Here is a 27,978-nt window from a genome sequence, read left to right on the forward strand (position 1 = left end):
TCTACCATTTGACTGGTGACAAGACAAGGTAGTGCCAACCCTGTATATACCTGCACACACACATATATGTATTTATATCTGGTATCTTTGTTGAGTGGTGTTAGAAATGTAATCCTGAAATAAATACCAACTTATGATGGACACAAATCTACATGCATGCATGCTGCAAAATTAGTGTACAAAGAGTGTATAATAACAACAACCTTCTTGATTATAACAATATCTGGGAAGGAACCGGAGGATTTTAGCCCTGCGAAGGAGGATGGGTTAATGTACAACCACCATATGAAGCAATACCATCCAATAGCTCCTCTAGTCTTCTGTACAACTCTGATATCTTCTGGTATGTATGTCACAAATATGTTGCAATTTTCAAGCAGTAGTAACTAAGTTGAGGAAAAATCATTAAAGAGAAGTAGTGCCCCCTATTGATAGATATGGGAAGTGCAGTTTTAGGTAGATGTAAGTTGAATCAAGAAGAAAAAAACAATCCAGTTAATGATATAAAAAGAAGGATGATGGAGGCATGACACTATCTTCAAGTTGACGTTTGAAGTCCCCTTAGTTTGACCCAGTCAGCAAAGTATTCAATTCACTTTCAGTCACCATGAAAATTCAGTATACATTGTACCCTTGCCAAGACATATTCAGAAAAGACTGATACTGCCAATCACAATTAGCAGTTCAACCAATCAAAGAATTGCAATCAGTGATCCCACCAACGAGAAAGTGGCTGAATGTCTGTCAAATATTTGTATTTTTGTGTGTTTTTTATTTGGCATTTCAACAGAGGTGGGTTTTGATATGGGATTAGTCTATTATGGTAGCTTTGATTGTGATGTGCTGTTGAGTTTGGAAAGTCTGTTAGTAAAAGAGCCTCACTATTTCATTCTATCTTCTGCCTTTAAATCAGCATGTTATCTTCAAGCAAGAACTCTTTCAGCATACCTATAAGCAAGTTTACCAATCATTATTACTAACACTAGGGCTCAGTGTAGAAATTCCACTTCATAACATGATATATGTATAACCTTTCCACATGTACTACACAAGTAAGTAATATAGGAATGACTACTACAAATAAACTTCTTTCTCTCTTATCTCAAGTTTGGAAACATCACACTTTTTTCCACCATCAAGAAGCAACCAAAGTGGTGATGGAAAAGATGCTTTGCAGCCCTGCAAGGGCTTTTGAACAAATCTGTGCCAGTGAAAATTGAGGCAAGGGATCATCTCCAAGATGTTGCCAGCATTTCAAAATATCTAGTCTAGCCTACGGCTCTTGTTACTGACACATCTGTAAGGTTTCTCTGCCTTCTTACAATGCATATTAACGTATTATCAATAGCCTGCAAAATTGTGATATTATCCCTTGTCTTGTCACTACCCTTTGGCTTAGCTGAACTCATTGTGGATATTGAAGAGGAAAATCATTGGAAATTATTTGTGGAATCAATACATAAACCTTCCTATAGAGGCCAGTCCTGTCACCCCCAAATGAGAAAGATGGTACGCTCCAGAAAGTTGGTTTCAGAATACCGGTAACATTTGTCAGCACGACTAGTCAAGGGTGTGACTAGCCAATATTGCCCAGGCTTCAGAAGTGGCTGAAAATAGTAGAAATTGACCAAATAGACAAGACAGCATGCCAAGGGAGTTAGTACCCTAAGTAGTACATTTGCCACCTCCAACTCCGCTGGCATATTATCTCTCTATTCGGCCAATTTCAACTCTTTCCAGCCACTTCTGAAGCCGGGTAGAGGGTAGATATTGCGTATATGGAGTTGCATCGTCTTTCTGTGGGTGACAGAACGGCATGGAATGGACGTTCTGTGGCTTTTAGACACTTGCGTGAAGGCTAGCGGCCGCCCTAATACTGTCATTCAATCGGAATCTTCCCATCTTTTGTTTGTGAGCTAATTTCGTCCTTTGGTCACCGCCCTTATACGAAGTCTGCACGTGCCCAGTAGGATGTATGTTAGGAGTGTGTGGCTTGTTTGTGGCTGGGTTTGAGCATGCTCAGTGGACGCCGTTGGGGATGACGTACTCTGTGATGTCTGTCAGGTCGTACTTGTTGGCCAGGATGTCAACTGTAGACATGTATGCACTGAAACAGAGGGCGGGGAGAGGAGACAATTAGAGTTGAGCATGTCCCATTGAGTATATGTTGACAGAATTACACCTGCGCAAAAACCCAGATTTTTTTTTACAATTTCATTGGATGTTTGGTCTTGTTTAGTCAATGTTGCATCAGAATTTTGCCCTTTGCTGGGTAGCCTGGTTACCAAACCAATTATAGCTCCCGAGCCCTACATCCTCTCTTCCAATAGCAGAGAAATGTAGGACTCAGGAGCTATACCAGTAATAGGTTTGGTAACCAGGCTAATTACAGATCTTTTCCAACACAACTTTTGTGAACTATGGAAGGGATGTCACCCTAGAATACGTGAATATGACCTTAAATGAGACATTCTGCCAAAGTGTATGCAGAATACATTAAGAGGGTTTTGCACAGGCTCAGTACGTTTTGCCAATGTGCTATCCCGTAGTTCTTTCAATGTTATCTAATTGTTTTTCTTCATGCCACAGTCTTTTCACCTGATTTGGTCCGATGATTGCATATGTGAAAGACCTTGATCAAATGATAATTCTCTTTCCCAACACCACAACCCTTTTCCCTTTATCAATCACATGTTATCATCATGTTCCTGTTGTAATTCTCTCCTACATCACACCACAGCAAAAACAGGCCACACAGACTGTGTTTTTCTACTGTAAGAGACAGATGTACAGGTTAGAGGGTGTTATGGAGACGAAACCATGCAGTTTTCACCACTCTGGAGGACTCTAAACAAGGAAACAAACAAACAAGGCAAGAAAACACAAACAGGTGCACAAGAATCGAGTTGAAGTTCCGCAGTGTTAACTTCCTTCAAGGGAATATACTAAACATTCTCTCGTATACGTACATGTCCTTATCTATATATGTTCATAACATTACACATTTTCTGAAAATTAAGGTCCTTTTGTAAAATAAAATCTTGTTTGTGACGTCTGAATATAAAGATCAAGTTGAAAAATCAAGTTGAAAGATCTACTAATCTTATCTACATGGTTGTACTAGTCCAGTTTTCAACTAAACAATTCTCTTCTAGAATATTCTTCTGTATCATTCAACTCTAAAATCACTGCAGAAAAATAGATTAGTCAACATTTGTGCATGCAAATCAAGTCTGAATGTCATCAAGAAATGACATCCCAACACCACCTCTACATTGAGAAGGATTAGTTTGATGGGACTTGCAGGAAGAGAAATTAAACTTTTTTTTAAAGTGTGAAATTCTGAAATGAAGGTGACCTTCACACCAGCACACCACACGCAGAGAGCACACAAACATGGCGGAACGCAAACCTCCGGAAGCGAAAAGCAAAGCTGGGTCAGGGGTCATAGGTCAATTGCGGGCAGGTAGGATGTACTCGGTGACGTCCTTGAGGTCGTACTTGCTACTCAGAATCTCAACCGTGGACTTGTACCCACTGTGAACACGGGACCACAACACTTACTTACAAACACAGGTCTTCAACACTTACCCTGGTGGTTACAATACTCCTACAATACTGCTGTTACAATACTCAAATTAGAAGTAAATAACTATTCTTTTGTTTAACTATTCATGTTATAATAGCTTATTAAGGGATGGGCTCGTACCCACTGTGAACAGGGGACCACATCACTTACAAACACACCTATGGCTTCAACACTTACCTTGATTGTTAAACTAATACTAGATCTACAACACTCTACGATTAGAAGTAAAAAAGTTCTCCTTCAAAAACTATTTGATTGTTAAATTGTTCTTCTAATCATACAAGGAGATGGAATTATCCATCAATAAGGATATTTTTGTGAAAAACTGAAAAACTATTAGTCACACCAGAAAGACACCAATTCTAACTCTACTATAAATTTTCACGACAGGACTAAGTGCTAAGACAGCAGCATGCTTTTGACACATTTGTTATCTCCATACACATTGCTATGCAAAAAAATAATACTGACACATTCAGATTTCCCAAAGTGATATGAGCCTAGATCAATTCCTCATGTATAAAATTTGCAATCCTTGCAGCTTTTCTATGTTGGTTCAGCCTTGACATACATAAGATCATATTCAATTATTGCTGTCTGACAACATTGAATCTCCCAGAGGACTTGTCCTACTTTTCTAGAAGATGATATACCAGTAGGAAAATTGCTGAAAAGTTCTTTCATCCACTGCTGAGTTAAGAATAATTATAGCACATCAAAGTTTCCTGTCAGATATGTGATATTATCGATTTATTTGCCATCTAACAATATGAATAGAGCCACATTTCATAATGCTAATAAGGAAATTTGTAAAACAGACTGTTTCCAAGGATTTTTGTCAGTAGTCTCTGAAGAAAAGTAGTAGATGCAACTTCAAATAATCTGACAGTGTTTGAAATCTATCCAGTTGTTTGAGTTAACAGTTTTCTTCTTGTGCTTCCAAGATAATCAATTTTTCCACCCTTTTCGTTTTCTTTGTACAGACAACCTTTTGTTGTGCAACCAACTGGATTCATTAGACACACTCCTGAGATCAAACTTGATGGGCTAATGGATAACCTTTGCACTCAAATAGCTCAAGTTTTGTCAACTGCCCCAGGCCTTTGTTTCAAGCTCAAACTAGTTCAGCAACTTTGCTGCATTTGCTGGCTGATAGGATGTGGAATCAGGGGCAAGTAAGCCAATAACACAAACTCTTTACAACTTCTGTGCAGTTGTACAAACATACCATTGCTTGAAACTGTCAGGGTATTAACAAAAGGGGTGACAAGGATAGTTGACTGTGTGTTCTAGACACTGCAGAATTGAGTGGGTGTCTAACTTCTGTACAACATTTGCAGCACAACTGCAACTTTTCAATACTGTTGAAGATGTTTCCAATTAACATTAAGTAACACATTCAACTTTTAAATCAATACATTCACCATCATTCTGTGTACCTTTTTCACACTATCAGTACCATTTTTTAGATTAGCAGTACACAATCATGAATGTAACTTTCACCAGTAACTTTCAACAGTATTTTCCACCAAAATACGTAAACTCAAATATCTCACAAGGTCTTCTGTGATCTGAGGACAATGTCTATTATACATCCACACACAAAGAAGCTGTGTTGTATACAGTCCATCTAACTCTCAGCAAATAAACACACACAAAAAAAGATACACATAAACTCAACTATCTCACAAGGTCTACTGATATCTTAAGATGTCTAAATCGACAACAACAAAAATCTGTGTTGTATACTAACCATCCGACTCTCAGCACTCTGAACTGCCCCTCCACAGACAGGTCCACCACTGTTGACCCCTCGCGGACGGCCTGAGTGGTCTCCAGCCGTCCCCCGTCCAGGACCAGGTCCAGGTGCGGCCACAGGTTCTCAAACTCCTGTATCAGTCATGGATAGAACAAGCAACGGTTAAAAACTAAACATAAGGAATATTGTACAACACTTAAGACCTGATGGCAGTCTTTGTTCAGAAAAATTCAACACCAGGTCCAGATGTGGCCACAGGTTCTCAAACTCCTGTTAGGATAAAAACAAGCTACAGTTAAAAACTTTGTTCACAAAAATTCAATACCAAGTCCAGATGGGGCCACAGGTTCTCAAACTCCTGTATCAGTCATGGATAGAACAAGCAACAGTTAAAAACCAAGGCACTTCTAACTGGAGTGCTGCTTCTTGCCGCTACATACAGTACCGTTCGCGTTATAGTTACCCTAACGGCCGTTACTAACGCGTTTTTTTTCTGTTACTTTTCCGTTACTTTTCCGTAAGTTTTCCGTAACTTTCGCGTAAGTTTTCCGTTACTTTTCCGTTAGACTTCTGCATTCATATGCAGGCCGCGGTAACATCACAGAATAATGGGAGGAGTACTAATTTACCTCATGCGGGGCGGGAAATTACCGATACACACCGCTGGAACAGCGGAAGGAACGTTGATCTAGCCTGCATTTTACTATATTGTAACGTTTAAAACGTTTTACGATCACCGGCGCAATTCAATTAGATAGACATTTTCTTTTGTCACTGTTGCCCAGGCAAGCGTTTCTATAGTTTGTCAACTTTGTTTTGCTGTTTTTCTCTGTTAACTTATTTTACCACCGAATAAGCAAACCTAGATGATCTGAAGTTATAAATGCCTCGGTCCGCCGTACATAATAGGCGGCGGGCGTGAGGTAACGTTAGGGATGTGCAAAAACATCGTGGAAAATTCCTATAACACTCGAAAAAAGGCAGCATATTTACACGTGCCCACCAACATTTTTATGGCTAATTATTGACCAGTTTTGGGGAGTTTTGTTATGTCCTTGGAGTTTTGTTTAGAGTGGGACGGAAAGCCGTGCCGCCACTCCGACTCCATGCACTTCCGTGTTACATTACGTTGTATGTGACCAACAAAATTACGCCAAAGGCACCACAAATCCACATGTACATATATTTTTTTTCCCGAAAATTCTTTTGAGTACGCATTTCGTCACTAGGATGTTGCTAATTAGTCGTAGAAATAAGGTAGAAACCAGCGTAAATGTGGCTCTCTCGAGATCATTTCGCGCGGGGAAGGGCGCCCCAGCATGCAACGGGCTTCGTTCTAGCCAATCACAGCGCAGGTCATCTAAGGTGAACCAATCAGAGCGTAGCTACTTGCATATTATAATGAGCATGCTGCACACAGGGCGGCAGCGGCCAGGGCGACCGGCCCTGAGTGCGCGGGAAATGTGTTTTGCAACTATATTTTTTACGGGGATTTTCTGACGTTTGACGCTGACTTTGGCACGATATGATCGCACTACCATGTACACGCTACCGTAGGCGGCAAATGAGTGGTCATTTTTATATAATCGTCGAGAAATTTTGGCGTTATGCACCCGGAAGTGAGCCGATCTCAGTTTGCGTTCCCTCGATTTTTGACAGTTTCCCCCCTCAAAATAAGAAACGAAACTACCGCTATTAAATAGAACCATGTATTACAATTATCATTTCCACATGATAGATCTATTATATATTCCTTTATTACCTATGATATCATCATGGTTGTGGAAAGTCCTCAGCTGGCGAACCGAGTCCTTGCGCCCGGGAGTGACGGTACATTTTACCGTGAGTATTAAAGCCGCTAGTACTAGTAAGCCGCGCGCCTTACAAAAATTATAATAATTTTTCTTTTGTGTCAAAAACCGCCGTGAATTTAAGGCATGAGTTACCGATTTATATTTCTTCTACGGCAGATATTTCTTGTTTCGTCACGTCCCATGACGTCCTGTGAGAGCGGTAGGCCGCCGCTGGTACAAAATGTACAAGACATCGTCTGCCCACTGCTACACTTTGTTGACATACATTGTATTACACAACGTAATTTTCCGCTAGAAATAACTATAGAATAGCATTAAAAGATAGCACAATTCGCTTCACACAGTCGACACATGGATAAACCACAAAGTTATTTTACGAATCACATGTCCACTTGCCTCTGGTGCTGTTATTTTTCAAGGGGCAACATCGCAACACATTAGCGGACGCCCCAGGAGGTGGCAAATTGCTATTGTCTTGTCGGCGCGCAAAACAAACATGAAATCCGACCCTATCACATTAACGCAAACGGTAACGCGTTAGAAATAATTTCTGACGATTTTCTAACCATTTTCTGACGAAAATCTAACCAAATACTGACGATTTTCTAACCATTTTCTGACGAAAAAATAACTCGTTAGTAACGGGGTACCCGGTTAACTATAACGCGAACGGTACTGTATAGGTGATGTAAGCGGCAGCTACATATGATATAGCAGCGAGAAGCAGCACTCTAGTCAGAAGCTCTAAAGAAGCTGTCTGACAGGCATTGTAACATAAGCAGCTGAGAGACATTACTGGTTGTATGTAAAGAAAAAAACAGTATTATAAATACAAACTTCCCTCAACTAACGCTGCTCAAAACAAGGAAGTAATCAATACACATGCCTTTACATCAGCAATGCTATCTACAACCAACTAACCTGAATGTCAATAGTGTTGCCAGCAGTGGAGGTATTAGCGCTGGTAAGAGCGATGGGCTCCATGCATGTCTCAGCCAGCTGTCTCATGAACTTGTGCTGCTAAGGCTATACAGATAGAGAAACAGATAAAGACTTATCCTCAACTCACCTGAATGTCAATAGTGTTACCAGCAGCTGAAGTGTTAGCGCTGGTGAGAGCGATGGGCTCCATGCATGTCTCAGCCAGCTGTCTCATGAACTTGTGCTGAGATGGGCTCAACCCCCTAAACCAGCACCACCCAAACCAATACTTCCATCCCAGTATCTACAATACGTACATCAATAAACCTACTAACCTGAATGTCAATAGTGTTCCCTGCAGCAGAAGTGTTAGCGCTGGTGAGAGCAATGGGCTCCATGCAGGTCTCGGCCAGCTGTCTCATGAACTTGTGCTACTAAGGCGGTTATAAAGGCTATACAGATAGGGATACAGATAAAGATCTATCCCTAACTAACCTGTATGTCGATAGTGTTTCCTTCAGCAGAGGTGTTAGCGCTGGTGAGAGCGATGGGCTCCATGCAGGTCTCGGCCAGTTGTCTCATGAACTTGTGCTACTAAGGCGGTTATAAAGGCTATACAGATAGGGATACAGATAAAGATCTATCCCTAACTCACCTGAATGTCGATAGTGTTCCCTGCAGCAGAGGTGTTAGCGCTGGCTAAAGCGATGGGCTCCATGCAGGTCTCGGCCAGTTGTCTCATGAACTTGTGCTACTAAGGCGGTTATAAAGGCTATACAGATAGGGATACAGACAAAGATCTATCCCCAACTCACCTGTATGTCGATAGTATTCCCAGCAGCTGAGGTGTTAGCGCTGGTGAGAGCGATGGGCTCCATGCAGGTCTCTGCCAGCTGTCTCATAAACTTGTGCTGCGGCACACGGATGCCCACCAGGTCCGTGTTCGGGTTCAGGTTGGTGTTGAGGGCGGCGGTGCGCTGCATCACCACGGTTACCGGGCCGGGCAGGAGGTCCTGGAGCAGCTCCATGGGGACTGTCAGCCGCGCCCATCTAGGGTGGAGAGAAGTTGTTTAGAGTTAAAACTTTAGATCCAACACAAAAAACTCCTCTCACCTACCGAGGTGAGAGAATTTTGGATCCAAAGTTTTCACTCTAAACATGTAATTACCAACGCAGATGAACTTTCATGATAGTATGAGAGGAGAAGTTGTTGTTAAGTGCATCCAAGTTTTATTCGAACTAGGGACATAGGGCTCAAAATGCTTTCAGGGGGCTGGTTTGTCATGGCCCCAGAAGAAAGTATTACAAGACGTAAAGACTAAACTTTCAAATTCTGAAGTATGAAGGACATAAAACCCCACTCCACATACACAGAAAAATACTCACTGGTAGTCATTAAATCTTCCAAATTCCTTTTAATTTCTAGATCTATAGCTACAGGAAAAAGTATTTCATTTTCTGTAACTTAGTCCCCGACCTTGGAATGTCGGTGACCTCTGCGACGCTGATGGCGATGGGCTTGCTGGTGTTGCGGCCCTTGATGGCATAGATCTGCTCCACGGCCTCGGTGGACTGCGCCAGCCCCGCCAGGCCGTAGATGGTGTCCGTCGGCACGGCGATGATGTTCCCTGCCTGCAGGCTCTTCGCAGCCATCGACAGCTGCTTCTCGATCATGTCTGGGTTAAAGGGCAAAGGTTGGTTTTCAGCAAGTCAAAGGTCAGTTTTCAGCAAGTCAAAGGTCAGTTTTCAGCAAGTCAAAGGTCAGTTTTCAGCAAGTCAAAGGTCAGTTTTCAAAGGGAAAAAGTCAAAGGCAAAGTGTCATCTTGCAGGCTCTTGGCAGCCATGGACAGCTGTTTCTCGGCCATGTCTGGGTTAAAGGGCAAAGGTCAGTTTAAAATGTCAGAGGTTAAAGGTAAAGGGTAATCCTGCAGGCTCTTGGCAGCCATGGACAGCTGCTTCTCAATCATGTCTTGGTTAAACTTAAAGGGCAATTAAAAGGTCAGTTTTCAGAATGTCAGAGGTTAAAGAGTCATCAAAGACATGGACAGCTTCTTCTTGATCATGTCTGGGATAAAGGGCAGTTTTTGTCAGAGGTTAAAGGGAAAGGGTCAGCAAAGTCAGCAACATGACCAGTCAACAGAGCATTCTTGAAGCAAAGCTGAATCTGCTCTGAAAATTTTACAAACATGAATCATTGATGAAAACAAAATTACTGTTGCTAAAACAGACTCACAACAAGGAAATGAAGTAACCCACAGCACTATGGTTACCACTGTCAACAGCCCAACACAGGAGCATCCCACCCTCTAACCAAATTTGTTATTGAGATCAAGATACTGCCTCTGAGTCTAACAATGGTGCAGATAAAGCTGTGAGCTTCAGGACTACATTCTGTGCATTTCTTTTAGCATTAGACTTAGAGCTTTATATAAACAGTGCATTACAGGGCCTTGTGCTGGCTGAGTTCCAGTCATAATATGATGAATTTCTTCCAAGCTATCCTTGACTTGTGATCATTACTTGCTCATGGTTCTGTGCAAGCAGACTAGACAAATTAAAGCCAGAGGGTTTTGCAAAACCCTAATCTGGCGGTTTGCCAATAGTATGTTACATGCAGCAGACGAATTAAAAAGCAGCGGGTTACTAAAAATCCTTATATTAAATATGTGTGTTTGCCTACAAAATGTACATTGTAGTAATGTAGCATGGATATGTGATATGGTACAATAGTCAATACATGGCTCTGTTCATGAAAACTATGGTAATTTACCAGTATATTTGCACCTTTTTATTCTTTTCCTACACACTTCCTTGCCAACATAAGGAAGCAGTGCCAATAAAAATACATGTTTCCAGCACCATGGTAACCTGTACACCTACACCGCTTGCATAAGGAATATCGAATTACAGAACAGGAAGTGCGTTTACGCACTGTGCTGGTTACCATAGCAACAGCTGGACACAGCGATTGGTTTGGTTGATTTGGTTGCCTTTCATGGTTTGAGGAAGTAGCAAATTTTTTTCATGATCTTTTCTTTGACGTAAGCACACCTACATGTCTAGTAGTATATACTATTTATATAGTCTTTACCACAAACCAAATATACACTGTACCATATGGACATAACAAAAACTGCAGATGTAGAATTATGTTGATATCATAAAATATAAAGGTTTATCTCAACTAGTAGTACATTTGTACATGTGATGTAATGTAATTATGCATATACATGTACAGCTAATATAATATTAGCAGACACATTTTTTATCCAGAGTCAATATATCACTTCATTAAGCATTATAATAAACTGGTACAGTGCATGTTCATTGTATTACTCAAACAGTTCTTGTCTGACTCAGTGAGAGATATCAGTGTGGTAAACACATTAAACACTCAAGCTTCACTGATCCCTGGTGACTTTCAACTGCCTCAAGACATTCTGTTGACCAAGTAAATGTCACTGAAAATGTTAACAATGCTGCTTGTTTACTGCACAAATATTGTACATGTAATACTGCTGAATTACCCAGTACCAATCTACGTCATTGATGTGCTATTAGCTGATATGAATAATCCACACCAAACACGACGAAATGGCAGGGTTGGTACTTCTCTGGTCACCAACAGAAAAGCGGAGACGCGGTCGCCCTTCTTTAACTCTGAAGAAGGTGATAGAGGGGGACATAGGGCTGGGCGGTGCTGAACTGTCCTCTGTCATGCGTGACAGGAACTTGTGGAGGCAGTACATCGTGTCACCTGATTGAAGGATGAACTGAACTGAACTGAACACCAATTTAATCAATCCGTACTTCAAGATTTTAATTTTCCATTCCCCATGTCAATTCATACCTTAAAGTTTTCTGAAAAAGTGAGAGATCCAATAAATTAAGACGTCTGGCATAAACTTACTAAGAACCTAAAAACATGCTGTAATCATCATCATCATTTGCAGCAACAGCATGATGTAGTTGCTTTGCTTTTCATAAAATTGTGTGTCAGGCTTCAAAATGAAAAACAAGACAATTGTCGTTAAAGAGGTTCCTCAGTCACGTAAGAAGATGAACAGTTAGTAGAACATTCATCAATCATTGACTGTTTTTGAAAGGTAAAACAATTTGGAGGTACGTGTTTTACCTTTCAAAAACAGTCACTGATAGTGATCGATGAATGTTCTACTAAGACATTTTGTCTGTGGAAATGAGATTTGTAGCAGAGATTCACAAAGACAAGCGTCTAGACCAAGCCTCAAGTCAAGGAAAGGTGAGGTTTGATTGATAGGCAAAGTTACACAGCTGACTGGGCTGGGACAGACCAGGCTACACACTTGATCTTAGACACAGACATTCCAACGAGATCAAACGACACGTAAAAATGTCTTTGGCACTACCAGTGACTGAACTTTTGTCCCAAGTACTGCAAGTCTGACTTTTATTTTTAACTCTTCAAATATATGTTCTTCAACAGACTTCTTTTAATAGCAGGGAGCCAGGGACTATGGAATTTGAAGGTGTAAAATATTTTGAAGATACATGTACAATTCTTCCTTTGTAACAAATTAGCAGTTTGACCCTTAGATGTACCTCTTCCCTCAAGCCTAGGAAAAAAAAATGTCGCGTTTCCTGTTTCCCGACTGAACCCAGACAAACCTGCCAACTTTTTTGGGTGGACCCCGGCAAGGGACATACTTATTCGAGCTGATCAACCTTTTCTAGCTCCATGATCTGACGCCTAAGTGATAAAACGTTGTAAACGGTTGTACAATTGGTTATCTAACATTGACATTGAAAATAAAAGTGTCCTCATGCAAGTTTTACTTTGTTAAACTGTATTGTATAAGTTGGACCCAAAAATAAATATCACTTAAGTCTAAAAAAAAGAAAATTACCCTACCTACCAACCAATTTTTTCAGGCTGAAACAGGAAACACAACATTTTTTTTCCTAGGCCTCATGTACCTAACCTAGCCTGGGTACCATCCTGGTTAGTTTACGTCCGCTCCCACAGTCGCTACCACCGTACCTAACCCATCTTTTCCCAACATCTTGCCTTTAATTTGATTTACTGGAACAGCCGTTTATCTGTAGCTTATGATGAGTTTATTACATATGAAGGTAGTTAATTGGCATCCTGTTGTGTACTTTTATTAGCTTTAGGGACACCCAGTGTGACTCATGAGTCGAACCATCTGTTGCGTAAGTTTTATGTAACAGAAGACGGAGCCAGCTGCATCACATAACTGCAGCACCCTGACCTTTATCAAACCTATATCAGGTTACTTTCAGGCATAAATCGGCCTTCACTCTAACCTGGATGTCAGGACCCATAGAACAGTACAGTAGGCCCAGAGTTAGCCACACCAGAGTGCAAGGCCTAACTGTCTCTAGCAGACTGCTTTGTAGGCTGAATAAATAGTCGAAACCAGCCTCAAAAAGGATAACGATATGTTATTTATATATTATTGCGATTTGGCAAGGAGAGTTAGCCAGCCATAGTAGGACAAATTGGCCAACACCTGCAAAGGAGTCTGGTAGAGACTAGGCCTGACTGAGGTACCGTATACAGTCCTGACTGTACTAGTACTTTCCACTGAGACATGTTAGCCCTGGCTGGAGCTGAGGAACTGGCCTGTGTAGGCCCTGGAAAGCTGTCTGGCACCCAGGCTACCTATACTCCTGACAACTTAACCTTCTACTTTGAAGTTTATCAACATTGGTCTTACTTAACTAAAACTAAAAAGTAAAAGCAAACCTTGGCTTGGTTACACACCAGAGGTTGACACTTGAGAAGTCAAAGCTATCCTTGGATTGAGAAGTGTTTTGAATCATGATTACTGTAACCATGGCTAAAAAGGCCAGCTTACATCTGACATTTTCCATAAAGTCATAAAAAGTGCTTTAGCATTTATCTTTGAATAAATGTGGTTACATAATAATGTCCATGGGTGGATCAAAAGATTTTGGGCCTAATTTCTGGATTTGGAGGTAGAAAACTTATAAAATTTCCATTTGTAAGTTATGTTGTGTTGATGCAACCATTTAGATTTTGAATTCTATTTCCAATATTGACAAGGAAGTCAAATACAAGGAAACTATTCTAAGAGTAAGAGGAAGTAGGTTAAACAAAATATCCAGTTTCTTGGATCTATTGATAATTTTTTTTTTTTGGTACACGCAAATTGAAAATATAAGTATTCTTTCTAGCAAAAACAATTTGACTAGATTGAAGTTTTACATTCCAACAAAATCAAAACACCAGTCATTCAAGGAAACCCAACCTTTTTTTACTTCAAGGTTCTAGCACTTATTTATAATTGTTACAGCAAAGAGTTGCAAGCTCTAATATTAAATGAATGTACCCCAAAAAATATTTCTCAAAAGGAAAGTAATAAAGACTAAAAAACCAGGACTTTGTCATAATTTTTCTAAGTTTTGCTTGAGAACAAAAGACACAAACAGCTGAACAATGCAGCGGGCCTCTCCCCACCTGGCGCAACCAGGATGCAACGCAATACATTAGTCAGCATGACGTCATGTCCAGAAGAAAGGACCTGGGCGCATTTCGGGGCCGCGCGGTCTACCACCACATTTTCTCACAATTTCAACCACACACTTCAAATTACAACCTTATATACTTTTGTACATGAAATATAAGCGTATCTAGAATTGATACGTGCGGTTATATGTGACATATCGGGTATATTTGGCGAAAAACTGGCTAGCCACGTGGAGAGCGCGCCAAGCGGTATCCGAGCTGATACTCACCATCGTCGAGCTTGATGATTTTGGCCATTTTTCTGGAAATTCCGGCGAAATTGCGAGCTAGAATCCTTGTCGGTAGAAAGACGGTGCTCATGCGCTTCTGCTGGTCGAATTTGGCTGGAATGTGTCCGGGGATTCGGCTGCCAGACGGGAAAAAGTTCGCTTGCACAATAGAAAGAGTGTTTTCATCAGCTCCTTGCCGCCATATTTGAGCTGGTAGGGAAAATGTGGGGGTTTATATGTCTCAGGGATAATCCATTGATAAACAAACTTGGTCCCGCATTAATGTAATGTACGATCATTAGCGCATTTACTAACAAATGTAAATATCAAATATCTAACACTCAAAGTTTCCATGAAAAAAATCTGGTCAAAAGGTATAACTTTGCTAAAATAAGCAGTTCCCCGTTTGCTCAGTGGAGTAATAATGATTTGCCCCTTATTAATGCCGCAACTTTCTTCTCTCTGATTGGTCAGATTTGAGGACGGTCGGATTTCGCGCTTTGTGATTGGTCGATTTTGTAGAGACGAATTTCCTTTTCCCGCCAAAGCATACATAGATAGTTTTACGACAGTTATTGTGGCTTTATTCGAGTAAAGGCTATCAAAGAGTCTTATTCCTCTTGAAATGATCATTAAAAACAATGCTGGCAATAACAATAAGCCTAAAATTTAGCAAAACTTCATGATATTTGCATAAATTGGTACTAGCAGCTATTGCCGCAAAACGGGTTGATTTATTTCCAAGATGGCCGCCTTCATGTGAATTTTTGGCAAGCTGCAGTCGACGTTTTAAGTTTACTCCTCGTGTGGTCGATCCTGACTTTTTATGATCCACAGAAAGCGCCTATTTAATTCCTGACAAACCAAAGATGTATTCTACACGTTTAAGACTGAGCCTAATCGCTTCTATGCGACCTTATTGGTCTGTACAACAAAAGTTACAAGGTCAAAAAATTATTCGAACTTGCTGTGCTGGTCACGGTTCCGACAAAGTAACAACAAACTCTTCAACTTCAACGAAGTTAAAGCAGGATGGTCCGTCATTACAAGACTTTTTGAAACACTCGGTAGAAGAATTGAGACCAGTAGAGATCGGGGAACAAGACACAGTGCCATACTTGAACGAAAACGATGTTTGGGGAGGAAGGAGGAAGGTTTATTTCGAGACGTATGGATGTCAGATGAACGTCAGTGACACGGAAATCGCCTGGTCCGTTCTGAAGGACAGTGGCTACCAGAGGACGGAATCAGTTAACGGTAACTATCCCTATATATTTAGCTTAACTGTTACTTATATCAAAGGAATACAGTATGCGTTCTTGCATTTTATATGATGTCATTGCATCATAAACTTTTGTGTTTGATAATCCTGATGCAACTAAGTGAACTTTGATTTAACTCAATACAGTTACATGATAATGGTTTTTAAATTCCAATATCATTAAGTTTGTTGACCTCTTTAGACTAGTAGTTAGCAAATAGGGTGCAGGTGACGTTTGTAATATACAATTGTCAATTCTTCTTCCAGGTGGGTCAAAAATTAGCCTAAGGCCACATGCAGCATAAGACAGGAATATTTAGCAGATTATCAACCATATATCGACTATCTTACAATTCTTGTGCAGCTAATGTGACACATTCATGTATAACAAAAAGCACTTCTGTTTGCTTCCCAGATGCAGATGTGATCCTCGCGGTGACGTGTGCGATCAGGGAAAACGCAGAGCAGAAAATCTGGACCCGACTGCAGCAGTTCCGTGCCATGAAGACCAGGAGGGGCAAAAACAGACCTCTGAAAGTCGGTGTCCTGGGTAAGAGTCATCATAGTCTCCACCAGACTCTTTTGCAGGCTGAATAAATAGTAGAAATCAGCCTAAAAAGAATGTAGCTCGCCAGAGGTTTGCAAACTGGGCCAGCTAGCCAACTCCCCTGGCTAGCTACATTATTTTTTATATATAATAGGCCGATTTTTACTATTTATTCAGCCTGCAAAAGAGTCTGGTAAAGTCCTAGCCTGGGTCCTGTCCGATTTGCTATGGGGCGTATATATTGGCACTCCTTGATATTTTTGGCCAGCAAGTGCAAAGAGCCCCATAGCAAATTGTATGCCACCCAGCCTATAATTTGAGTATAAAGCTAGATGAATGCCAGTATCTAATCTCTTTTGCCCAGTATATGTGGTTATGCTTCAAATGAGTTTGTTTCTCTTGACTTCAACTTTTTGAAGCATAAAACTGCTTTGTGAAAAAGTATTAGTAAGGTATGTTTAATGTATTACTAACAGAAGAGGGGAGTACTAGTATTGGTGCCTACTTTTTATTCACACAGTCGTGGATTACACAGTTGTTGGGTTTTGATAGTCCATAATAACCCTCTATTGTACAGGTTGTATGGCTGAGAGACTGAAGAAGGATTTGCTGGAGAGAGAAAAGTCAGTGGACCTGATCGCCGGACCCGACGCCTACAGGGACCTTCCCAGGCTGCTGTCACTCACGTCGTCCGGGCAACGGGCTGCCAACGTGGTGCTCTCATTGGAGGAGACATACGCTGATGTCATGCCTGTTAGGATGAACGCAGCGGCACCTACAGCCTTTGTGTAAGTTCTAGCTGTACATATCAGGGCTCAAATACTTTTTCTCCATACCTGCACTGGTACAGGTAACAATGAATATTCCCTATACTACTGAAAAATTCTACCTACTCCTCTTAGAATTTATGAAGTATGGATCATACTATTGGCATTACATTGTATTTCTACTTCGTCCAACATGTAGGTGGTACCAGTCCATACACAAATGAAAATCCATATACACTTGTATAAACCCAGTACAATTGGACCAGTGCAGGTAAGGCGCAGGTAGACATCAGAAATGCAAGTTAGGTCACCAGAGTAACTGAGTGTATAGCCAGTGTAATGTGGTTTGTTCCATTCTTCCCTGATTTGAAATCTCTCTGATTTTTTTTGTTTCTTCGATCAGCTCCATCATGCGGGGCTGTGACAACATGTGCAGCTACTGTATCGTACCTTTCACCCGCGGCAGGGAGAGGAGTCGACCAATCAGGTCAATCCTGGAGGAGGTCTGGGCACTGTCTGGACAGGTACTGGTTTAGTTTATTAGTTTATCGAAATACCCTTTAGACCCTTTATGGAGATAATCTTCAAGGATACTAGTAATACATGTGATGGGATCTTTCAAACCTGCTTTAGGTGTGGCTCTCCTCAAATGCAGAACTTCTGGTTTTACATCCGTCCAAGAGGATCTCCCTAACTGAAGCTCCCCAACTGATTTACATACATGTACAAGTAGTACTTGTACATGTATGTAAATCTGTACTAAGTCTTCTGTTTCATACTGTACAATTGAGAATTAAGAATTAATGTCAGAGGTTAGATCAGAGGACTAATCAAGAGTGTTTAGGTGGCAAGTTGGTCTTGTGGTTAGGGTTGTTGACTTAGAATCTATAGGTTCTGAGATCGAATCCCTAGCAGGCCAGGCCCCAGTATTTTACCTTTAGGCACCTACATGTATCTTATCACTTGACTCAGGTGTGAATGAGTACCTAGCTTCAGTGAGGGAGGTCCTCTCGGATGGATGTAAAACCAGAAGTCCTGCATTTGAGGACAGCTACACCTCAAGCACATTTTTATTAAAGATCCACACTTATAAAAAAAAGAGCAAGGGTCCTTTCCGGTGTGAGTGGTTCAAACCTCAGTCTGATCTCAGGGTTGACATATCATCAGAGATACTAGTAGTCACCACTTATTCATGTCAGTCCTTCCACAAATGTGGTAGAACTCTATAGATACCAGTAGCACTTACATGTGCACAGAAAATTTATTTCATTTGGAAAGTAGTCCTGTTCAAGGCTGTTACCCTTGTCAAAACGCTCAAGGATTGTTTTCTGTTTCTGCAGGGTGTGAAAGAGGTGACATTGCTGGGACAGAACGTCAACAGTTACAGGGACATGTCAGAGCAGCAGCATCAGCTGGCAGACAGGCCTACCAACCTCAGCGCTGGGTTTGGCACTATCTACAGGAACAAGAAGGGTATGGGGGATGTGCACCCACTTTTTTTCCTATGCATAACACGTGTACAGTGCCTCAGCTTAGCAGCTGTCCCCTTGCTGGGCACTGACTGGTATCACTGAGGTGGCAATTGACACAGTTCTTAAATTTACGTCTGTCCTTGATACACTTACAGATACATGCATGTACACAACAGATAGTGTTCCTCTCAGTTCAAGGGAAAATTACAGATCAAATTTCGCTCCTTCAATGTAGAATGTAGAACAAGAAATCAGTGAATTCAGACTTTCAGGAAGAATTTTTGGTTGTTGTGACCTTCAAGTTCATACACATCCAGAAAGTTGACCTTTGAGTTCACAGACATGCAGAAAGTGTTTTCTTGAGCTTCACTGGCATCTGGAACGTGAATGTTTTCCATGAATGTTTTGGAAATGTGTAGGAGGTGCAAGTTATATATACAAAGAGTTACCCCTGTATTCTCCTTGTAGGAGGCCTGCGTTTTTCTGCCCTGTTAGACAGAGTGTCGCAGGTGGACCCAGAGATGAGAGTCCGGTTTGTCTCCCCACATCCTAAGGACTTTCCTGATGAGGTGAGTTGTAGACATGTCTTTCTATCCAGCCATATATAAAGTTTAAAGTTAAAGCTACATTTTGTAGCATCCACACTTTCATAGTAGATTCTACCTGAAACGTCTGTTTTCAAAACCTATCCAGTTACTTATGGAACAGTTGACCAGGTATAGTATATCTCTTTCCTGGACAGGGCTCAAAGTACTGGGTGCATATGCACCTTAGTGCAGGTAGAATAGGAGCTGAGCAGGTATTTCTGATGTCTGCCTGCACCTAACCTGCACTGAGCCACAGTTGTATCTGAACAGCTTTTAGTATGATCCATACTTTTGAGTGGTGTAGGTAACATTTGTCTGGAGCAGGTCATTTTCAATGTTACCTGCACTAGTGCAAGTGTGCAGAAAAAAAGGATTTCGAGATCTACTAAATGTCTGACCATCATCAACACATTCTGATGATCATAATTCGTATATCATCATGTATGCTTCCAGGTGCTGCAGCTGATCCGAGACAGGCAGAACATCTGCAGCCAGCTGCACCTGCCTGCGCAGAGTGGCTCGTCCCAGGTGCTGCAGAGGATGCGGAGGAACCACACCCGCGAGGCCTACCTGGAGCTGGTGCAGCACGTCAGGGAGGTCATTCCAGGTCAGCTGGGCCTGCTAATAGTAATACTAGTGTTGAAATGCCCCAGTTATAATGTCCAAGTGTTGTCTTACCACACAGAAGTTCACTACAGTGTATAAGATATGCAATGCGTCAGGGAGTTCATTCCAGGTCAGCTGTGCCTGCTAGTATTGTCAGGGCTCAAAACACCACCTGTATAAGCATGTTAGGGCAGGTAAAATTGGAGCTGTGTAGGCATGTGTTATAATGTCCCAGTGTAGTCTTACTACACAGAATTTCAATACAGTGTATAAGAAATACAGGTAAATTTGCTTTCACTAATTGATTTGCAATAAGTTATCCTTGACAAAAGGTGTTAAGAATCATCTTAATGTTTTGTATTATAGCAGTTGTCTCTCAGTAAGACACATTGTTTCCGTTTAGAAATTTTATTCAGCCTGACATTGAAAGTGAGGTTCTAAATGGAAACAATGCGGCTCCAGATGTCTAAGTGAGGGACGACTATGCTGTGAAAGATGTTGGTTAGCTTAAGGATTGAATCCACACTACACCACATACATGTACTAAAATACTGACATTCATGTCATGGCTCGTATCTTTATTTTGCCCAGATGTCTCCCTGTCCAGTGACTTCATAGTTGGGTTCTGTGGGGAGACTGAGGAGGACCATCATCAGACCTTGTCGCTGGCCAGACAAGTCCGATATGACAACGCTTACCTGTTTGCCTATAGTATGAGAAAGGTATATCATACTCAAGTAACTTCCTGTTGAATTTTATTCTTTCTCAATCATTTTTTCTCACAGCTAGAAAGTGCTCCCTTGTTACACTTAGAAAACAAAATAGAGGCCTTCAATGCTTTTTAGAGAGCTGAAAGATGAAATGTGGTAACTCAATTTGTTCTAAATGTTCAGAGTGGATAACTCTTTGCCACCAAGTATAGTAGGGGCATCATCACTAGATAGCTTTAAACAATTTTAGAGTTAAATGTGCAAATACTAGGTGTAATAATGTGTTAGGGGTACTATAGCCAGCTACCGCTGCACCATGTGCTTGCAAAGCTGGTATGTTTTGCCCTAGTCATACCAGCAATACAGATAGTACAGTACATTACAGACACAGGCCTTTAAGTACCAGAGTAATCAACCAAGGATTGAGGTATTCTGTGTTCGTATGCTGTATCCTTAACTATCTGTGATGCTCAGAGGTGCATGATTTTTGTTTCTGCACAGAAAACTCACGCCTACCACAAACTCGAGGATGACGTGCCAGCAGGTGTGAAACAGCGCCGCCTAGCAGAACTGATCGATGTCTGCAGGCAGGGCATGGCAGAGGCCAACGCAGAAAAAATTGGACAAGTCCATCTTGTGCTGGTGGAAGGGGTGAGTTTTACGCCCCCCCCCCAAAAGTTACTCAAGCAACTGAATATGATTTTGGAAATGGTCAGACGTTTCAGGTAGCATCCACTACCTTTCATCAGTGACACTAGAGAACTTGTGCAGAAATGCAGGACCATTACATTAACAGAAAATTTTAATTAAAATCTCCATTAGTGTTTTACATATAGTGAACACTATTCATGCTAGAGGCCAATGTAGAATATTACACATGGATCATGGATATCGGGTTATTATGGTAGCTAAGCCTATCTATTCTAATCTCAGTATGATTTATACATTTATAAAGCAAGATTGTTATTTTCTGCACAGCTCAGCAAAAAGTCCCCTAGTGACCTGGCTGGCAGGAATGATGGGAACACTAAGGTCATCATACCTAATATGGACATCCCTGAAGAGGTCGGAGGTCAGAAGTGCGCACCAATGAAAGCAGGCGACTATGTTGCAGTTAAGGTGGGTTCAGATTGTTACTTTCTCAGTTTGTCACTTTTGAATAGCTACAACTGTTACAATTCCTCTATCTTGCCAACAATGGAAAGGCCAGTTGGTCTACCAATTCACAATTTTGCCTTTATACATACTCATAGGAAATTCAAACCCTACTACTGGATAGATTATGGAAATAATATCCAGTAGTAGAGATTGTGTTTCCTATGAGTATTGTTTACCTGGATGTCTAAACATGCCTTTTTAATGTTTGTACATAGTTACTATCAGTTTTAAACTGAACTGTTTATACCAAAATAGAACTACAGCATGAAGCCTGTATAATGATGTGACAGCAACTAATTTCTAGGTTATTAGTAAAATTAAAGAAGTTGTTTTTTTTCTTTCTACTTTTTCAGATAACATCGTCCACCTCCCAGGTGCTGAAGGGCCTTCCATTGGCTCATACCAGCCTGCAGGGGTTTCCCAATATGGAATGGCAGGGGCAGAGAGCAGTCAACAGTGCATGAACAGAACTGTTAGGGTTAGCATATTGCAGAGCTTGAAAACATACAAAGGAAAGTGATCTTGAATTCTCGATCTTGTTTTAGCTCACTGAAGAGCTTCTCTTCCACTGGTTGTGACAGAGAATACAGTTGCTATTTACAGGTGCATTGTACCAGGAAAATTCCCCTAGCTCTTTCGGACAAGCCCAATGAACAGTGCTCCGTCTTATTATAAAGGACTGCTGTCCTTTACAGTAGCTTGCGTGTTTGGTAAGGTGGCACTAAAGAGCTACTCTTCCACTGGTTGTGATAGAGAAAACAAACAAATGCTCTGTGCAGTATTTACTGGTTCATTGTACCTCGGATATTATACCACCTCAAGTCAAGAAAAGGAATACAAACTTTTCATCAATCCTTAAGTACATTTGCTTAGTTGCTGATGTTCAATAGTCAACAGAACGAAATATGCAAGAGCAGCCTACTTGGGTCTGACTAAGTATATAACAACTTCTCAAAAGTATAAAACTGTTCTTTCTCTTATGTTTTGGTACCTTGCGTTATTACACTCCTAATATTTTGTACTCTAAAGTAGAGAATACCTCTGACTTGCATATTCCACACAAAAGTCCTTACTACATTCTGCACTCTGTAAAAAGCTTATCAATACTTCCTGATATATTGGTAGCTTAATATTGGTAATATGATCATATACTGACATATAGATTTTTTTCGCCTCTCAAAATGGTGACAAGTGTTATCTAACAATGTCTACACCTGTCTGGTGATGACCACATACCCGAGTCCGTTGTTTGCCCCATCCTGACCGCTCGTGTCAGTACCGGAGTTAAACGAACCGCCTCCTCCTCCCCCATTTGGGTTACAATCCTGTCCCCTGCCTCCCCCTGAGTACCCACCTCCCCCACCTCCCCCACCATAGGCGCCATAACTCCCTCCCCCTCCACCAAACCCACCATCAGCATTATTATTTACACCACTCCCTCCAACCCCGCCATTCACAAACGCCTTCCCACCTTCCCCACCATCCTTACAACTGTTGCCTCCAAACCGTTTAGAACTCCCTCCATCCGTCAGCAGCCCTCCCCCTCCCCCACCCATGTAGTTATCCTTCCATCCTGTCGCCCCCTGTCCGTTAGATCCTCCACTACAACCGGTTCCTCCATAAGCCTTGTTACCAGTAGTGGACACAGTCCCGTCACACAGGGGGTTATGGGTCTGTGGTCCATACCCTGCTCCTCCCCCACCCCCGGCGATAATGAGTGGCGTGTTGTCTCCCCTGGTGACAAATGTACCACCCCCTCCTCCTACACTCCTGTCCCTCTTGTTCTCAGCACCTTCTTGTCCCACCAGGATCTTCAGAGTTTCACCTGCAGTATTGAAAAAGGAACATCATAGTTTCCATTATTATACTTATCTTTCTTATATCGAAAGGGAAGGTAGGTATCTTAAAAATTTTGGCGATACATGTACCATTATCTTTTTTTTCTTACTCTTTCTCCGAGGAATGGAAGCAGATAATCCAAATAACAAGTTACATGTATCTCTTTCTGTACACTCTATAATGTTAATTTTACAACATGTAACACGTGCTGTTCTATTGGTGGTTGAATAAGATACACTATGTATATTGTTTCTGCCAAGAAGTCCTGTACTACAGATGAAATATTGAACCTTTTTTGAGGTTAAATGTTCCCCTCAGTACGGCACCCCGTCCTCCGGCGGACTTCGGGTTGTGCACACCCCACCCTGCAGCAGCACCTGTCAATCAAACATGTCAGTCACCTTTAGGTGCACAGATGATAAAACAATATGGACCATGAAATAAGACAGCTGCTGAGTGAAGAAAGTATTCGACATACATGAATCAAGTTATACCCTGGCTTGAAATTTCCTTTGAAATATTAAGACTCTAGCCTGACTACTCGCGCTCCTGGCGGCCGGCCGCCCCGAAGTTGCCACACCATCTTGGGGTGGGGGTCATTAACCTCCGGCCGAGAGCTTGTATACACAGGCTATTAAGACTCAAATACTTTATTTAAGAGGTGTTATTAAGGACAATGCGCTGTAAATTGGCTATATCAACTATCAAATGATAAGTCCCCACCCGCTGTCTCTATGCTGTACGTTCCCGTCCCCGGTACAGTGAAGTGTTGTATCCCGTCATGTAGCGTCACCAGGTGTTCATGGTCCTGTCCCCTGTAGTGGGTACCCAGGGTAGTGGGGCCCAGACGGCCGCTGGCGCCCAGGGTGGTCAACTTGGCAGTTCGGAAGGAAGAATCTGAAAAAAGTAGGTTAATTATACATATTTTGTCTGGGGAATCAATTTTCTCAATATATTGAGCAGAGCTGACTGTATACTATGTAACGTTAGTAATTACCTCGAGTGGTGGTGGCCGGACGACCTCTGGCTGGCACAGCTGTGAACGTGGCCGTGGTCTGTTTTTTTCCTTGCTTCGGAGTACCAGAGTGATTTGGCAAAAGGTATGTGTTATTAGTCTGAATCTGACGTGTAACTATCAGGTTATAATATCAATACAGCAAGTGGTGCTTGACTAGATGTATATAGTTTCACAACTAAACAAACTAGTACTAATGCTAAAACGTACCGACAATGTCGCCAAGGATAATTTCCGTTTCTCTCCTTTCCGTCCGAGGATCAAACCTGACGTAACTGATGTCGTCAGGAATGCCCGGGGTTGGACCTTTCAGCAGAGACTCCAGCCGGGCCGTGACGTCAGAGTACACGTTCATGACGTCAAAGTCACTGCCATGCTCCACGACTTTCTGTGAGAAGTCCACTGTGCTGGACAGACAGCCTAAGGTGCTCTCAACACTGTCTGCTGTAGCAGAGAGCTGCTTGGAACGGGCTGCTGTGACGGCCGCTAACTTTTCTTTCAGTTCAGTCTGCTTGCGTCTGACAAGGCCAGTGTAGTACTTGATCTCTTCCTCCGCAGCTGCATCGATGTCGTCTGCAGCTTTCTTACTCCTGGTGTCCAGTTCAGCCTCCTTCTTGGCCACGACCCCTGCAGCGTCTCGGTATTCCTGAATTTTTGGCCTGGCAGCTTCCAGGTTGCCTTTGATCTTTGCTCTGACGTCACTCACAACGTCTGTCAGGTAGCCGTATTTGTGGTCCTTGTGTTGCAGTACCGTGCAGTCTCGGCAGATGGGACTCTGGCACGTATCACAGTAGAACTTCAGCTTCTCGTCTTCATGTTTTGGACACATCGGCAGTAATGTCGACTTGACCGATGACGTCTTGGTGATCAGTTGCTCTTTTAGCTCTGCCACGCCGATGACTTCATGGTCACGTGTACGTTTTGTGCGACGGTGGCCTCGAGCACATTCGTCACACAAGAACTCTTCACACACAACACAGCCACAAGTAGCCACTTCTTCTTCACACAGATCACAAACTACTTTGTCGTCTGTCACACTAGCTGCACTCTTGTGAGCCTGAACGGTGTCCCTCAAGCTCAGGACAAAGAAGTTGTTTTTGAGCCCGGCGACACCGCCCTCCGGAAGTACAGTTTCGATCCGACATGTTGGACACGGAAACCTGTCCTTCGCCTCACCTTGTTTCGCTACAAACTTCTTCAGACAGTCCTTACAGAAGGTGTGAAGACACGGCAGGATCTTGGGGTCCTTGTAGGGCTCCAGGCAGATCGTACACTCCAGAAAGTCACCGGAAATCTGGCTGAGTACGGCCTCCGCCATGACACCTGTACGCTTCAGGTGAGATACCGTTAACAGGTGAACTTTGAACTTCTGTTCAACACAGGGTCACTGTTTATAAAAGGATAAGGTTTCAGCGGATGCCAGATCCAATACATAGCACGCTCGGTCAAGAGTGAGTCAGTGTGAGGGGTTTGTGGTATATAATTGGGGTGTGTGGTATAATTTCAATTCCTTGGAGAAGGCATGGTGGCCCTAAAGCCGGGTATCTGGTCTGTAAAGGCCCTGAAAATGACAGTCTGTTACCCAGACTAGATCGGGCCAATGAAACTACACGTACTTATATATATACATTTCCCCCTTATGCCACGAGACGGCTCGCATAGTCGGAGAATATACATAATCCTGTGTGTGGCGATTTTGTCGTAATGTACAATATATATTTTAACGTAGCAGATTTTAATTGGAAGGGTGACTTGAATATAAACAGCACTTTTTATTTGACAAAATATGTAATGAAAAACCTCAGCAAGTGTAATACATTAACAATTTAATATTGCAATATATCCAATATCTGTTATATCAATATCTGTATATATCCATAATAGTTTTAATATGTCTATACCTTAGGCCACACCGACTTAATTTCACGGATGACATCCGTGCGCGCATTGATTTTCGCATGTTTAAAAAAAAAGATCACGTCCTCCGGGGCTCTGGCCTGGCTTTAGGCCTGGGTAGTACATAGTAGTTAGCGACAATAAAGAGCCGGTGGTAACTCTGGAGGATGGCACCCAGGCTACCGAAGCTCGACGACTCAAGAACTCAGTACATACGTACAGTGTCGATTCATAAATTCTACAAAAGGCCAGCATGGGCCGGCTTGTCGTATACGTCGCTATGTACTGCTGCAAATTCACAATACCAGCTTTGTATTCTCGTGGTTTAGTACAATTTTTTAGTACCATGGCCGGAATTTTTTTATTCGCCCGCGCGCACTAGTTTGGGGGTCTTCAGAGGATATCATCCATAAAATTTAGGCGGTGTGGCCTGATTAGAAATACTGCATAAAGTTAGCCTGTATTATGACCCAGCGGATTTGCAGCAACTAATTTCTAGCTTGTTAGTAGATTAACAAAGTTTTTTTCTTTCTACTTTTTTCAGATAACATCGTCCACCTCCCAGGTGCTGAAGGGCCTTCCATTGACTCATACCAGCCTGCAGGGGTTTCCCAATCTGGCATGGCAGGGGCAAACAGCAGCCAACAGTGCTTGATCAAGTGCAGAAGTGTGAAAGATGGCATATTGTAATCTTAGAAAGATATGAAAATCTTGAAATCTTAGAAAATTGAAGATGTAATTACAAGGTGAATCTGGGAAATGAATTGTGTACTGTCCTTCATTGTTTTAAGTCATTCAGAGGGTTCTATATTAGTGATGTACTAGGGAGATTGTTTGGGTTCCTTTAGAAGCTTATCAACACTTCTCTATGTGTAGCATAATCTTTCCAATTTCATCAAATAGATTTTCTCTTTTCTCAAACTGTCTCCTGTCTGGTGATGACCACATTCCCAGGTAGTCTAGGCTTTGTAATATGTTATCATATAGATTTTCTTTCCTACCAAGATGGGGACAAGTGCTATCTTACAATGTCTACGCCTGTCTGGTGATGACCACATACCCGGGTCTGTCGTTTGCCCCATCCTGACCGCTCGTGTCAGTACCGGAGTTAAACGAACCACCTCCTCCTCCGCCATTTGGGTAACGATTCTCTCCCCTGCCTCCCCCTGAGTACCCCCCTCCCCCACCTCCTCCACCACCCTCCCCATGACTCCCTCCCCCTCCACCAAACCCACCATCAGCATCATTACATGCCCCACGCCCTCCTCCCCCACC

The 27,978-nt window shown here is 42.0% G+C and overlaps 3 protein-coding genes across 3 annotated transcripts in view; 1 reads left to right on the plus strand and 2 right to left on the minus strand.

Annotated features, from left to right (window-relative positions):
* Positions 1-886: 886 nt before the first annotated feature.
* Positions 887-15,071, minus strand: LOC109488083 (yrdC domain-containing protein, mitochondrial-like). Its single transcript, XM_019792236.1, has 5 exons — positions 14,846-15,071; positions 9,561-9,759; positions 8,899-9,133; positions 5,343-5,479; positions 887-2,107 (listed from the first exon to the last, which is right to left on the minus strand). Exons 1-5 carry the CDS (start codon positions 14,934-14,936, stop codon positions 2,020-2,022), a joined length of 750 nt encoding a protein of 249 aa, XP_019647795.1. The 5' UTR covers positions 14,937-15,071; the 3' UTR covers positions 887-2,019.
* A 490-nt stretch (positions 15,072-15,561) lies between these two features.
* Positions 15,562-22,456, plus strand: LOC109488047 (CDK5 regulatory subunit-associated protein 1-like). The gene is made up of 11 exons (XM_019792189.1): positions 15,562-16,102; positions 16,522-16,656; positions 17,231-17,441; positions 17,824-17,944; positions 18,761-18,893; positions 19,361-19,461; positions 19,933-20,086; positions 20,677-20,807; positions 21,297-21,446; positions 21,774-21,914; positions 22,307-22,456. The coding sequence occupies exons 1-11, from the start codon at positions 15,715-15,717 to the stop codon at positions 22,415-22,417; spliced, it is 1,776 nt and encodes a 591-aa protein (XP_019647748.1). The 5' UTR covers positions 15,562-15,714; the 3' UTR covers positions 22,418-22,456.
* A 41-nt stretch (positions 22,457-22,497) lies between these two features.
* LOC109488023 overlaps positions 22,498-27,978 on the minus strand; it is a 13,228-nt gene continuing 7,747 nt past the window's right edge. The window contains 5 exon segments of the mRNA XM_019792163.1: positions 22,498-23,778; positions 24,083-24,169; positions 24,516-24,689; positions 25,018-26,176; positions 27,742-27,978. The exon segment at positions 27,742-27,978 is cut by the window's right edge and continues 341 nt beyond it. Of these exon segments, the coding sequence (XP_019647722.1) occupies positions 23,162-23,778; positions 24,083-24,169; positions 24,516-24,689; positions 25,018-26,176; positions 27,742-27,978 (2,274 nt within the window). The 3' untranslated portion in view covers positions 22,498-23,161.

This window comes from Branchiostoma belcheri, unplaced genomic scaffold, assembly GCF_001625305.1.
Source record: "Branchiostoma belcheri isolate BF01 breed outbred unplaced genomic scaffold, Haploidv18h27 scaffold91, whole genome shotgun sequence".
Classification (NCBI taxonomy): Eukaryota; Metazoa; Chordata; class Leptocardii; order Amphioxiformes; family Branchiostomatidae; genus Branchiostoma; species Branchiostoma belcheri.